Source organism: Pristis pectinata, chromosome 23 (genome assembly GCF_009764475.1).
Source record: "Pristis pectinata isolate sPriPec2 chromosome 23, sPriPec2.1.pri, whole genome shotgun sequence".
NCBI lineage: Eukaryota > Metazoa > Chordata > Chondrichthyes > Rhinopristiformes > Pristidae > Pristis > Pristis pectinata.
In genome coordinates, this window is record NC_067427.1 from 31,334,240 (window position 1) to 31,348,565 (window position 14,326).

Here is a 14,326-nt window from a genome sequence, read left to right on the forward strand (position 1 = left end):
GTAACCCCAGCTCCTGTGAATATAGCCTCTACATATTTTGTTAGCATCTGCATGTCTAGAGGGATCATTTAAATTAGGACTAATAATTTTACTTGAGAATAGCAGTCCCACTGCATTTTGTAATTAGCACCCCTTGTGTGTTTTAAAGAGAATGGCAGTTATTCTATACAATAGAGTTGGGGATACACGATATGTATTACTGTGTGCGCTACTAACATTAGCAGTTCAGTGTTGAATTTAGAAAGCAGCAGTCCCTGTGTACATTGAGAATTACATGCTCAGTGTATGATATGAAGAAGAGTAGATCCTGCAGATTTTACACAGCATAGCAGTCCCTTTAGGTATTACTGGGGATAGCAGACCATGCATGTTTTACAGAGACCAGCAGCCTCATTGTATGCTAAAGAACAGCTTTTGTGTACATTATGTATCTTAACAGCTGTTGTCATTTTATAGAAAATAGCAGCTCCTAAGTATTTTATGAAGTAAGTTCAGTAACCCATGTATAATGTGGAGGATGGCAAGATTGGTAATCCCAGTTGAAATTGCAGAGAATAGCTGTTTTTCATATTGTAGAAGCCAGCAGATCTTTTGTTTATTGGGGATTATAACAGCTTCCTTGTATATTTAAGACTGTACCGACTATTTTGCAAGTTAGAAATTATGCATTTATTATAGGTGTGTTTATAGATTTGCAGCTCCTGCATATGTTATAACAGAACAGCAAAACCTGTGACTGTTACAGAGAATAGCAGTCCATGTGTGTATTGTAATCAGGGCCTCCATGTGTATTGTAGAATCAAAGAATTGATACGCCATAGAAAAAAAGCATTCCCAATTTCAATTAGAGATGAACAGGCCTTCTAAATATTGTAATGACTACCAGACCCTGGGTATATTGTAGCGAAAGCAGACCTTGTATCTATTACAGTAAAAAGCAGCTTATATATGCTACAGAGATTACAGTCCCAGTGTGTAGAATTGAGACAAGCAGCCTGTCTGTATTGTAGAGATTAACATCTCTATTTCAGAGAACTGTATTGCCTATGCATATCATAGAATAGCAACTGTTCTTTGTATGGTGGTGTTCATGGAAAACGGGACAAATGCAAGCAAGCTAATCAGTCTGCTCTAGATCATTAGCAAAGTGATGGAAGTTATCATTGATAAAAGAGCTGTTAAATAGTACTTCCTTACCAATAACCTCCTCTTGAGGATGCCCAGGTTGTGTTTTGCCTGGACAACTGGGTTTCAGACCTCATCAAAGCCTTGGTGTAAACACGGACCTAAGAGCTGAATTCTAAAGGTGAGGTGAGATTGACTTGGTCAAGGCAGCACTTGACCGAGTGTAGCGTCATGAGTCCTGTTCAAACTGGAATTAATAGACATCAAAGGAAAAACACTCCAGTGACTGGAGCCATACCTTGCACAAAAGAAGATGATTGTAGCCCCAGCACCAATCCCTACAGAACCCCACTGGTCACTGGCTCCACAGGCAAAAATTTATTCCTGTCCCCCAGTGAGAATCAGTGACAGTGGGACCGTCCTCCAGTGAGGGTTGGTGTGTATGGGACTGTCCCCCAGTGAGGGTCAGTGACAGTGGGACCGTCCCTCAGTGAGGGTCAATGTGTGTGGACCGTCCCCCAGTGAGGGTCGGTGTGTGTGGGATCGTCCCCCAGTGAGGGTCGATGTGTGTGGGACCGTCCCCCGGTGAGGGTCAGTGTGTGGGGGGGACGACTGCCCCCCGGGGAGGGTCAGTGTGTGGGGGGGACGACTGCCCCCCGGGGAGGGTCAGTGTGTGGGGGGGGGACTGTCCCCCGGGGAGGGTCAGTGTGTGTGGGACTGCCCCCCGGTGGGGGGCGGTGTGTGTGGGACTGTCCCCCGGTGAGGGTCAGTGTGTGTGGGACTGTCCCCCGGTGAGGGTCAGTGTGTGTGGGACTGTACCCCTGTGAGAGTCGAACTGTATTCCGGTGATGGTGGCTGTAGGTCTTGTGTTCCTTTGTAAGGTCAGGGTAGGAGTAAAAAGAAAGATCTTGTCTTCTTATAACAATATCAAATTACACAATTTATGTTATAAAGTGAAAATAAGCAGTAATGAAGTTGATGGATTTCTTATCTCTGGTTCTGAGTGGTTTGGTTTGAGATGAGGTGGGAATATGTGTGATTCTCCTGAGACCTACAACTAATAAAAAGTTTCTGAAAAATAAGTTGAATACAATAACATCAGGTAAATCTTGGCACATTTTATAAAAGTAAGGGCCAAAGGAATTTATTTAAGCAGATTAAAGTCCCTTTATTTGTTCAAAATTTGCTTCAAGTTTTCATTCCTTGGCACCCAAAGCAGCAGTCTAGAAGGAGCAATGAAACATTGTACGTCCTTGAGGCCAGAAAATGTTTAAGTGATCGCGTTTACACTGCAACAGAAGAAGAGGGAGAGGCTGTTTGTAATGAACTGACACCAAGAGACCTTATATTAAAAAAAAGCAGGAGGTCTTTTTTCAAAGAACAGGAGAAAGCTCTTCAAGATTCAAAAAAAGGGGAGGGAAAAGAGCAAGCTGCTGACTAGCTGGTCAGTAGCAACTGATCTATGTACTGAATTAGGACAGAGTTAAATATAATGAACTGCATTGCAAGGGACTCTCTCATACTCAAACCCTTAGCTTATGCTAGGAAGATATGGGGAAAAGTAAAAATGGGATAGGGTTAGTTCAATCTGGGTAACAAGTGTATAATAAGCCTATTTGAAAAGAGAGTGAGGAAGAAATATAAACTGTTCTACATCCTAGATGGGCAGCTGAGAGCTGTGTTTGATATTGCTGCACTATGAAGGAACTTAAGGGGCAGGTGTCCTGGGGAAGGACCTGTGCAGGAAATGCTTCCAGCTGATCGAGCTCGCAGGATGAGAAGTGGCCAGCTTCATTGATAGTGGGAGGCAGTGTTTCCTGGATCATTTGTCCCAAGAAAATTCAGCCAGAAAGACTTCAGGATAGTAAGTGGGCAGGCAGGGGTAGGAACCTTCAGGGTGTGGCTTTCTCAAACTGGGATTCAGCAGTAACGGAGGGTGAGGATGGTGGCATCTTGAAGAAGTGCAATCCAGACCATGGGACCTCGGGGCAAAGCACTGCACAGATGAAGCAGCAGTCACGGTTGTGGGAGCAGGGGAATGGGTAGCACAGGCTGGTATTTCTGTGACCACCACTTGAATCCTCTGGTGTGTTGCCTCTCTGGTTGCAGGGTAAAGGACGTCATGGCTGCAGAAAATTCTGAGGAGGGTAGAGAGCAGCTGGAGGCCATTGTACATACTGTGACACATGAATAACTGAAGACCTACAGTCAGAGTTTCAGCAGTTGGACCTTGAGGGGAGAAATCTCTGGATTATTCCTGGTGCTAGTAAGAACAGAAGTAGGCAGGTTAGTGCATGGCTGAAAGGTGTGATGCAAGAGGGAGGGCTTTAGATTCCTGCAGCATTGGGACCAGTTCTGGGGCAGGAGGGACCTGTTGCAAGTTGGATATGGTTTGCATTAATAGGATGGTAACAGTCCAACTATGTGGCTAGGGAGGGTTTAAATTAGGTTTGCAGGGGGAATTAAAATTGCAGGGACATAACACTATAGAAAAGAGGATTAAGTTGCAGAAAGAAAGCTAATGTTAAGAGGAAAAAGTAGTATGGTATTAGATAGGAGAAAACAGGAACGTTGAGGAAAACAAAAATAGATTTAGAAAACAGGTACATAAACACACAAATGGGCATGTAGGAATGTGGCAACAAACTAGGCCTGGGCAAATTAATGTTCCAGGAGCACAATATTCAGAAAGACTGGGAAATTAAATGAATGTGGCAGTATCACTTAAGGAAGATGTAGAGCTTGGAGAGTGAGGATGCCCTTCAAGGATCATGAGCACAGTCTATTTGGTTGTAGTTAAGCAAGGAGAGAGCTATCACAGTAGTGTGGGTATTCTATAGGTCACCAAGTAGTGAGAGAGAGGTAGAAGAGCACACGTGCAAGTATATTACAGAGATGTAGAACGGTATCACTGGAGGGGTCCAATTATTACAATATCGAAGGGAGGAATTTCTGAACCATGTTCATAAGAACCTCCTGAACAGTATGTTTCCAGTGCATTGAGAAAGGAATCTTTCCTGGATCTGGTTGTGGGGAATGAAGGTGGGCTGAATCGCCACAATTCAGCAGGAGCACGCCTGGGGAACAGTGATCACCTGGTCACAAGGGTTGGATTGATAATGGAGAAGAGCAAGGAGCAATATGAGAGCAATTTAACTAAAGAAAGACTAACTTCACTGGGGTGAGAGGGGATCTGGCCTGGGTAAAGTGGAACCAAACATTGGCACGTTTGATTGTAACAGGACACTGGGTGACCTTTAAAGAGATCTTTAAGTACAGGCTAGGTACATTCTCACAAATGACTACATTGTATTGGTCCTTACCAAGGGACAGGATGCTGCCAAAATCTAAGCAGAAGTAGAACTAGTAGAGGTGATGGGGGTGAAAATTAACAGGGAGGAGTCCTTAGAGTAAGCTCGTCCCTAGATCTGTTTGGGATACATTCTTGTTTGCCTGGGATGGTGGGCTTTGCAGAAGAATTTGCCATAATCTTCCAATCCTTCCTGGGTGAGGAGGTGACAGAGGACTGGAATATGGCAAATGTAGTATTTCTGTTCAAAACTGGGTGCGAGGGCATGCAGCAACAGTTTAACTTTGCTGGTGAAGAAGCCTTTAGAAACAGTAATCAGGGGGAAAAATTGAGAGAGTGAAGCCAGTGCAGATTGCTTGAAGCAAATTGTGTCTGAAGAGGTAGTGGAGAAAGTCGATAAAGGGAATGAAGAAGATGTTGTCCATGTGGATTTTCAGGTGTCATTTGAGTAAAGGAATGGTTGCAGGAATGGCAGTTTTGCAATAAGAGGAGAGGTTAAATAGACTACGTCTGTGTTCCCTAGAGTTTAGAATGAGAGGCGATCTCATCAAAATGTACAAAATTCTTACACAGCTCAACAGGCTGATGCAGAATTTCCCCTGATTGAAGAGTTTAGAACCAAAGGCCACAGTTTCAGTAAAAGGAATAGGCCATTTAGGACTGAGATGTGAAGAAATAGCTTCACCCAGAGTGACGAATCTTTGGAATTTTGTACCTCAGTCATTGAGTTCATTCAAAACAGAGATTTCTGGACATTGAGGGATAAGGGGATGGTGCTGGAGAATTACACTGTGGTAGGTCAGTTGTGATCTTGATCAATGGCGGAGCAAGCTCAAAGGGCCAAATGGCTCACTCCTGCTGTTAGTTCCTTTGTTCTTATGAGTGCAGCTACAACAGCATTCAAGAAGCTTGACACCATCCAGGACAAAGCATCCCACTTGATTGTACTCCATCTATCACCCTAAACATCCAGTTCCTCCACACCAGCGCACAATGGCTGCAGTGTGTACAATCTGCAAAATGGACTGCAGTTACTTGCCAAGGCTACCCCCACGGCACCTCCCAGATCCACAGCCTCTGCCACCACAGGCATCAGGCACATGGGAACACCACCATCTGCAGGAAGTACAGGTTACACACCACCTTGACCTTCATTGTCACTGGATATAAATCCTTGAACTCCCTCCCCAATAGCACTGTGGGAGTATCTTCACCAGAAAGTCATCAACAGTTGTAAAAAAAAAAGCTCTCCGTCATCTTCTCAGAGGCATTTAGCAATAAATGCTGGCCTTATCACCAATGCCCAGATCCTGAAAAATGAATGTAAAAAGTAACCTGGGCAAAGATGTAGTAAATGGCACAACTTACTGAGAGAGCAGTTGGTAAAGCATGTGAGATCTTGAGACATATTTTACAAAACCAGGGAGTTCATTGTTGTACCTTTGCAAAACACTAGTTGGGCCACAACTGGAGTATTGCATCCAGTGCACCTCAGGAAGAACTTGGGTGTCCTCTTGTGAGTGCAGAAGACATTTGCAGACAAAGAATTTCACCTGGAGAAGTTATGGTTGTTCTTGTAATAAAACAGACAGAGAAGATTTAATAGATCCTGAAGGATTTAGGTGGGGTGTGTAGGGAGAAGATGGTCCCATAAACAAATTGTTCAAGAACCAGGTGTCACAATTTTAAAGTAATGGCAAATTTATGTTGGGAGATTGGGGAAAAAAAATTACACAAAGTAGTTCCCAAAAGGGTGAAAGTCCAAGGGCCCCTGGATGTCAAGGGATATTGAAAGCTGGATAAAGACAAATAAAGAGGCATGTGACAGGTATAGAGAACTGACAACAGGGGAGGACCTTTACAAGTACAGAAAGTATAGAAGGGTATTTAAGTAAGGAATTAGGAGAGCAAAGAGAGAGCACAAAATATCATTGGCAGACAAAATTAAGGGAAGCCCCAAACCATTGCTTAAATATATTAAGGGCAAGGGGGTAAACGTGGAAAAAGTGGGGCCCATTAGGGACCAAGGTGGCAATCTTTGCGTGGAGCCAGAAGACTTCTTTAAGGTAAAGGATGTTGCGGTTGGAGAATTCAGGAAGGGGGATAGTAACATTTTGGAATGTACTCTAATTAAAAAGAAAGAGGTATTAGATGTCATAGTGGGCATAAAGGTAGATAAATCCCCAGGGCCTGATGAGAGGAATCCCAGGCAAGGGAGGAGATTGCAGGGGTCCTGACAGATTTTTAAATCTTCTCATGGACATTAGTGATGTGCCAGATGACTGGCGGAAAGCAAGTACAGTACCATTATTCAAGAAGGGCAGTAGGGATAAGCCAGTTAATCATCAGTGGTAGGGAAATCACTGGAAAAAAAAGTCTGGGAGACAGGATTAATCTACACTTGGAAAGGCAGGCATTAATCAAAGGTAATCAGCGTGGTTTTGTTAGGGGGAGATCCTGTCTGACCAATTTGATTGAATTTTTCGAAGAGGTATCGAAATGTATTAATGAGGGCATTGTCATTGACATGGTCTACATGGACTTCAGTTAGGCATTTGACAAGGTCCCATATGCAAGACTGGTCTGAAAGGTTAGAGTACAGAGGATCCTGGTCAAGTTAGCAAATTGGATCCGAAATTGACTTGGTGATAGGAGGCAGCTGGGTGAAAATAGGTTGTTTTTTTTTGTGATGGGAAGCCTATAACTCATAGTGTACCACAGACATTGGTGCTGGGACCCTTAATTTTTTTTTGTATACTTTAATAATTTGAATATGATTAGCAAGATGGCAGGTGACATGAAAATTGGTGGTGGTGTTGATATTGAAGAGGATACGCATAGCCTACAAGATGATATTGATCAGTTGGTAGGATAGACAAAGCAATGGCAGATGGAATTTAATCCTGATAAGTACAAGATGATTCACTTTGGGAAGGCTAATGAGGTTAGGACATACACAATGAATCGTAGAGCCCTAAGGAACACTGAGGAATAGAGGGACCTCAATGTACAAGTCCAAGGATCCTTGAAGGTGGCAGCATAGGTAGATAAGGTGGTGAAGAAGGCATACAGAATACTTGCCTTTCTCAGGCATGGAATATAAGAACATGTAGGTTTGGTACACGATTTTAAAACACTGATTAGGTTACAGCTGTGTGCAGTTCAAGTCACCACATGATAGGAAGGATGTGATTGCACTGGAGAGGTGCAGAAGAGTTTTACCAGGATAAGAGGGGAACCTGATGAAGGTATACAAAATTGAGAGGCATAGGCAATGTATATAAGTGGGAAACTTTTCCCCACAGAAGAGCATCAGAAGGCATATATTTAGGGTAAGGGGTAAGAGGTTTATAGGGGATGTGAGGAAGAACTTTCTTACCTAGATTGTGGTTGGAAAGTGGAGCACTTCACCTCTGTGGATGGTGGAGGCAAGTGCTCTCAGAACATTGAAGAAGTACAATAAAACTCCAATAATTCTTTATCCAATTGTTTGGAAATCATGATGGTTCAGTATTTAGCTCACAGGACCTTGTTTTCCGCACTCCCTTTAACGCACAGGGGTCCTGTGAATTTATAGTGTGTTGGGATATTTATAGGAGCAAAATCTGCCAGTCTGGCATCACAATAGTCCCAAGGTTTTCAGATTGTCACCAGAGTTTTACTGAATGTTGGTGTGCACTTGAATCACTAAGGCATAGGAGACTAAGCCACTATGACTTTGAGAGCTGAGTGTCAGACCAAACCTGGGCTCCTTGCTGCTTTTGGTAGGGGAGTGGTAATAATATTAACAAGAAGTAGTCAGAAAATCAGTGTGGTTCCTGTTACTGATCCATGATTTATTTTATGTCTAACAATAGTGGTGTTGAAGAGATAGTGGTAAACTTCCCTCATTCTTTCAACATATTGACGTGTCTACAGTCAGCATGTGACCATTCCATTCTAATCTAGTCCCTCTCCACCACTGTTGAGGTGGGTGAGTGCACACTCACCTGGTTTCACCCTTAATCATCCAGATGTAGCATGGAAATCTATCCTTGAATCTATCCATGGATCTATTCTTGGCCTTTCCTGTTTTCCCATCAACATACTGTCCGTGGAGTCAAAGAGTCATTATGGCAGTGAAGGAGAAAACATGAGATTGGTTTGGGGCAGGGGCAACTTGAACACGTGGTCATAGGGAGAACGTGCAAACACCTCACAAACAGCAGCTGAAGTCCGGAGCGAATCCAGGTCACAGGAGTTGTGTGGCAACTGCACTAGTTACTACACTACTGTTAAGTAATAATCTTGTTAAGGGGCCTTGGGATTAAAATTGAAAGTAATATAGGTCATTCCAAAACCAGAGTCTAAAATCTAAACAAGCAATCAATCAACTATTGGCATGAGTTGGCTGTGGTTGACAGGAAACTGCATTCAGGAGGTATGACAGTAAACGAGCATGGCCATCATTTAATGAATGAATACATAGCTTACAACAAATATCCAATTAAGGCCCAAGAAACCCCAACAGGAAAAGTAGTCCAAATGTGGCCAAGAGATAAAGACAGTATTAGATAAAAGGAAAAGGCTTATAATGTTGCCAAATAGTGCAGTAAGCTGGAGGATTGGGAAAATTTCAGAAAACATTAAAAGAGAGCCAGAAAATTGAAAAGGAAGGGAAAGTTAGAACATAAAAAACATACTGTTGGAGCTTTTTCAAATTACTGAAAAGAGTAAAATTAAAGTAAATGTAGGTCTCATACAGGCTGAGGCAGAATAAACTATGTTGGTGAATAATAAAATAGCAGAGAAATTAAATGAATATTGTTTGTCTGTCTTCTCTGAAGAAACCAAAAAACCTCCAGGAAATGGTGGAAAACAACAGGTCTGAAGGGGAGGAGCTGACAGAAATTAGCATTAGTTAAAAATGGAGAAATTAATTAGACTGAAAGCCAATAAAACTGATGACCTGCATTCCAAGGTTGCTAATGAAATGGTTATGGAGATGATGGATTTACTGGTTGTCATCTTCCATAATTCCGTAACTTCCAGAACATGTCCCAGAGACTGGAAGATAATTAATGTAGCCCCATTATTTTAAAGGAGAGAGAGAGAAAGCAGGGAATTAGCTTGACATCAGTTCTTGAGAAAATGCTGAAATCAATTCTGAACGAAGTGCTAACAGACCACTTAAAAAGATAATGGGATTGGGCAGAGTCAGCAGGGATTTATGAAAGGGGAGTCATGTTTGACAAATCTGCTAGTGTCATTTGAGGTTGTAGCTAGCAGAATAGATACTCAGTGAATGTGGTGCATGTGGAGTTTCAGCATGTATTTGATATGATGCCAGACAAGAGGTTATTAAATAAAAATGACAGCACTTGAGATTGGAGGTAATATGTTAGCGTGGATTGAGGATTGGTTAAGGGAGTTACGGGGCAGAAATCTGATGGGCAATAAACGCTGATCTTGCAGACACCAACTCAGGTCCCAAAAATGAATTAACAAATCAACTAGTGGGAGTGACTCGGCTCATTGCTGGGGCCTTGCATGTTCACAACCTGTACTAGTTGGGAGGAAATTTGCTGATGATACAAAGCTGGCTGAAATCTGAGCTGTGAGGGGAATCCAGAGAGGATACAAGGACAGGCACAGTGCACTAAGGTAAAAGATCTGCTGTGATCTTTATTGAATGGCAGAACTAGTGTGAGGGGCTGAATGGGCTACTGGTTCTATCTGATATGGTCCATGTTCTTATGTTTTCTCATCAAAACATTCGGTCAGGTGAGTCAAACATGATTTTCCTTAAATCAACTCAAACTTCTCCAAGTGGCTTTTCACTTTGTTCCTGATTATTATTTACAGAATCTTCCCCTCAGTCAAGGTTAAACCGATCGTTTTTACATGCCTGGCATGTCCCTACACCTCTTCTTGATCCACTTTCTCCAGTACTCGTGTTTCTACTGAGAAGACAGCAATGTCCTCGTCCTTGGCAAATACCCACACAAAACACACATTTAGTATTCCAGTTCAATCTTCTGCCTCTCCACAGATCACGTTCTTTATCCCTAATTGGCTCCACCCCTCCTCTTATAACCCACTTTCTACTTGCATCCCTTTAGGAGATTTCTGGGTTCCCTTTTATGGTAACTGCTATTCTCATATTCTTTTTAAATTTTTGCACTCAGTTTACTGTATTCAGGTTGGTGCTCACTAGAGTTATTCACCTGATTTGTTTCATTCATTATCTTCTCTCTTTCCTTTGTCATTTTAGGAAGCTCTGCCTTCAGGCTCCCTTACCTTTTCCCTTGTGAGAATGTACCTATGCTCAACCCAGGAACATCTCTTTAAGATCGTTGTTTCTCTATGGCTTTACCTATTTAATTCTACTTTCTGTCTAAAATCCTTCTCATCCCATTGAATTTAGCCCAACTCCAATTTCAATTTCTCCTTGTCCTTCTCAATTATTAACCTAAACCTGATTCCTGTTTCACAGATGTTCTCCCACTGACACTTTGCCCAGGTTCCCTACATTTCCCAGAACCAGATCCAGCAATGCTTCCTTTGGGCTGGAAAATGTCGATCAGGGAACTTCTCCTGAACACTTCACAAAGTCCTTCCTTTCCATGTCCTTCACTCTCACATCAGGGGTAATTAAAATCCTTGATAGCTCTTGCACATTTCTGTAGTTTCCCCACAGATTTGCTCCTCCATCTCCTCACTATCTGGGGGCCTGTAGGGATAGTGTCTCCCTCCTTACTACTTAATTCTAAACGAGCAGATTCTGCAGTTGATCTCTCAAGGTCATCCTCTCTCTCCAGCTCCACGTAACATCCCTGCTCAGCGTTGCTGCCTCACTTTCATTCTTCCTTTCCCCTATCCTTTCTGGAACGCTTCAGTATTAATCAGTCCTGTCTTTTTTTTTAAAGCCATTTTTAGCTACTATTGTAACATCATAATCTCATATGGCTGCAGCTCACCAATCTAATTCACCATAAATTATTCATTTGCCTGTGGAACACATCCCGACTCTACACCACCACACTGTCAGCGAGTGATTCTGGCCCCACTGAAAGCCTGCATTTCTTTGTTAATCTCATTGCTGCTTTGATTTTACTGGTGGAGTTGCAGGTAGTTGTAATGATGTGTTGCTCCTGGCCTCCTGTCATTCATTCCAGTGGCTGGTTGTCCATTCCCTTGGGATCATCAGCAGTCATTGGGTGGATCCTTCCAAGGTGCTGGACCTCAATAACCCTTCCTCTCTCTGCAGGTCTGCAATGGGTCTGAGTATCTGAAGCTGTCGGTTGAAGATATGGTACAAGCCGTGAAGTTAAGCACTGCCTCGGGAAAGACAGAGAGTTCAGGTAGCCTGAGTGGATGGAATGTGGATTCTGAAGTGTAACCTGGGGTGGGAATGGGGTGGAGCCTTGGGTGTCCTGGGATAGGTGAAGATCTCTTGGGGGAGTGAGTTCTCCAGGAAGGAGTTCCAAAGGATGAGCAAGTATGTAAGATTCCAGGAAGGGAGATCCATAGGGAGTGGGACCACGCGGGGCACCTTGCAGAAAGGGAACCTCAAGGGGAGAGTGGTCCTTGTGGAAAGATGTATGTGGTAATTTTGCAAGGATGGGAGAACTGCACGGGGGAGAGGGGAGCCCAGTGAGGGCCTCACCACCGTCAGTTCAGTTGCAAGGTGTTTCCTGGAGGAAGGGGGCAGCTGCAACATGCAGTCCCCTCGGAAATGCTGCTTCTCACAGGAGGCGGCAGTGAGAAGACTCAAGGCAAGGTGATGTGTACAGAGATGTGGTGAATTTTCTCAAAGAGGAAAGGTCTTCCAGGTTACCTGACATATTGTGTGGTTCATGGTGATGCACTCATTTCGAATGGTGCAGTGCCTATTGGCCCCTTTGTTGAACAGTGCAGAGTCTGATGCTCTGTTGACAAATGGTACAGAGCCTGATGTCCTTTTATTGAACAATGCAGAGATAATTGACCGAGAGGCCCAGGACTCTCATGTTGAGTGGTTCAAAATTTAAGTTTATCAGCTACCAAACACTTTTTTTTTCATTATTTTCCAGATCCTCCATCCACTGGGAGTATTAAATTCTCCAGTCAAGGTAAACACAAGGTGCATTCACAGACTAATCCTGGTTGTCCTGGTGTCTCCTCCTATTCCCCCAATTGTCACTGGGCAGAGAGATCAGGGTTAAACATGAAGACCCTAATGTTTACAAGTGGTGCATCTTTGCAGGTGAGGGCCATTCCACCTGGTATTTTGGACAAGGTCCCCTGGTTCTACTGCTGCACCACATGCGGCAAAGTGTTTTGGGAAGGTTCCCACTTTCGTCGTGTGCTATCTCAGTTCCAGGAGGTGCTGCACATCACAAATGATTCAACACATTTCCAAGTTTAATCTTTCTTCATTTTGCACAAGCTGTTTATTCTTAACTTGAATGGCAGCCTTCATCTTCCACAGAGAAAATCGACCTTGTCAAAGCCCAGTTATGGTGTTTCGGGAACAGCCCGGTCACCGCTATTCCACAAGAACTGCATCTTCTACATGAATCTGGTCAGAAACACAGCTCCGAGGACCTTCCACATTTCTTCACATCTCTTGGTGCATCCAATCAGAGCTTCCGTGCCTCACGCCTTCCCACCCTAGGCATCCCCTTCTTCCTATCTTGCCTCTGCCCTGTTCCCCTGTCCCACTGCCCCACTTTGCCCTGATCCACTGATACACTTCTTCCTGTCTCACTAATCCCAACCCACTCAGTCCACCTGAACCACTCGGCATCATCCCCCTTAAACGATCCACCTCGTTCCATCAGTCCAACGGAGCCACTGAGCCACTCATCACCCACTGACCGAACCTGCTCTGTCCCACTGACCCACTCCGCACAGTCCCAAACGACCCAACTTGCCTTATCCCATTGGCCGACAGCTCCCCATGCCCCTGGCCCAACCTACCTTGTCCTGCTGACCCCTCCTCCCTATCCTCTTGAGCCGGCCTGTTCCAGGTTGCCCAGCAAGCCGATTCATCATTGTACCCAGTCCACCAGTGGAAACATTCCCCTCCCCCACTCCCCCCCCCCACTCCCCCTCCCATTCCCCTCCCCCACTCCCCCTCCCATTCCCCTCCCCCACTCCCCCTCCCACTCCCCCCCCACTCCCCCTCTCATTCCCCTCCCCCCACTCCCCCCCAATCCCCCCCAATCCCCCCCCCACTCCCCTCCCCCCACTCCCCCACTCCCCCACTCCCCACTCCCCCACTCCCCACTCCCCCTCCCACTCCCCTACCCCCACTCCCTCTCCCACTCCCCTACCCCACTCTCTCTCCCCCTCCCCACTCCCCCACCCACTCCCCCACCCCACTCCTTCTCCCTCTCCCACTCCCCCTCCCATTCCCCCCCCACTCCCCCTCCCATTCCCCCCCCACTCCCCCTCCCATTCACCCCCCACTCCCCCTCCCATTCCCCCCCCACTCCCTCTCCCACTCCCCACTCCCCCCCCACTCCCCCTCCCATTCCCCCCCACTCCCCCTCCCATTCCCCCCCACTCCCCCTCCCATTCCTCTCCCCTCCCTCTCCCCTCCCTCTCCCCTCCCTCTCCCCTCCCTCTCCCCTCCCTCTCCCCTCCCTCTCCCCTCCCTCTCCCCTCCCCCTCCCAATCCCCCTCCCACTCCCCCTCCCACTCCCCCCCCACTCCCCCTCCCCTCCCCCTCCCCCTCCCCTCCCCCTCCCTCCCCCACTCCCCCTCCCACTCCCCCTCCCCACTCCCCCTCCCACTCCCCCTCCCCACTCCCCCTCCCCACTCCCCCTCCCCACTCCCCCTCCCCACTCCCCCTCCCCACTCCCCCCCAATCCCCCCCCACTCCCCTCCCCCACTCCCCACTCCCCCACTCCCCACTCCCCCTCC

At 45.5% G+C, this 14,326-nt stretch overlaps 1 protein-coding gene across 7 annotated transcripts in view; it reads left to right on the forward strand.

Annotated features, from left to right (window-relative positions):
• exd3 (exonuclease 3'-5' domain containing 3) overlaps positions 1 to 13,496 on the forward strand; it is a 137,622-nt gene extending 124,126 nt beyond the window's left edge. For all 7 annotated transcript variants that reach the window (XM_052037326.1, XM_052037330.1, XM_052037332.1 and 4 more), the window contains 2 exons: positions 11,685 to 11,778; positions 12,490 to 13,496. In XM_052037326.1, coding sequence (XP_051893286.1) covers positions 11,685 to 11,778; positions 12,490 to 12,824 — 429 coding nt within the window. In that variant the 3' untranslated portion in view covers positions 12,825 to 13,496. The remainder of the gene's footprint in view (positions 1 to 11,684; positions 11,779 to 12,489) is intronic.
• Positions 13,497 to 14,326: the final 830 nt, after the last annotated feature.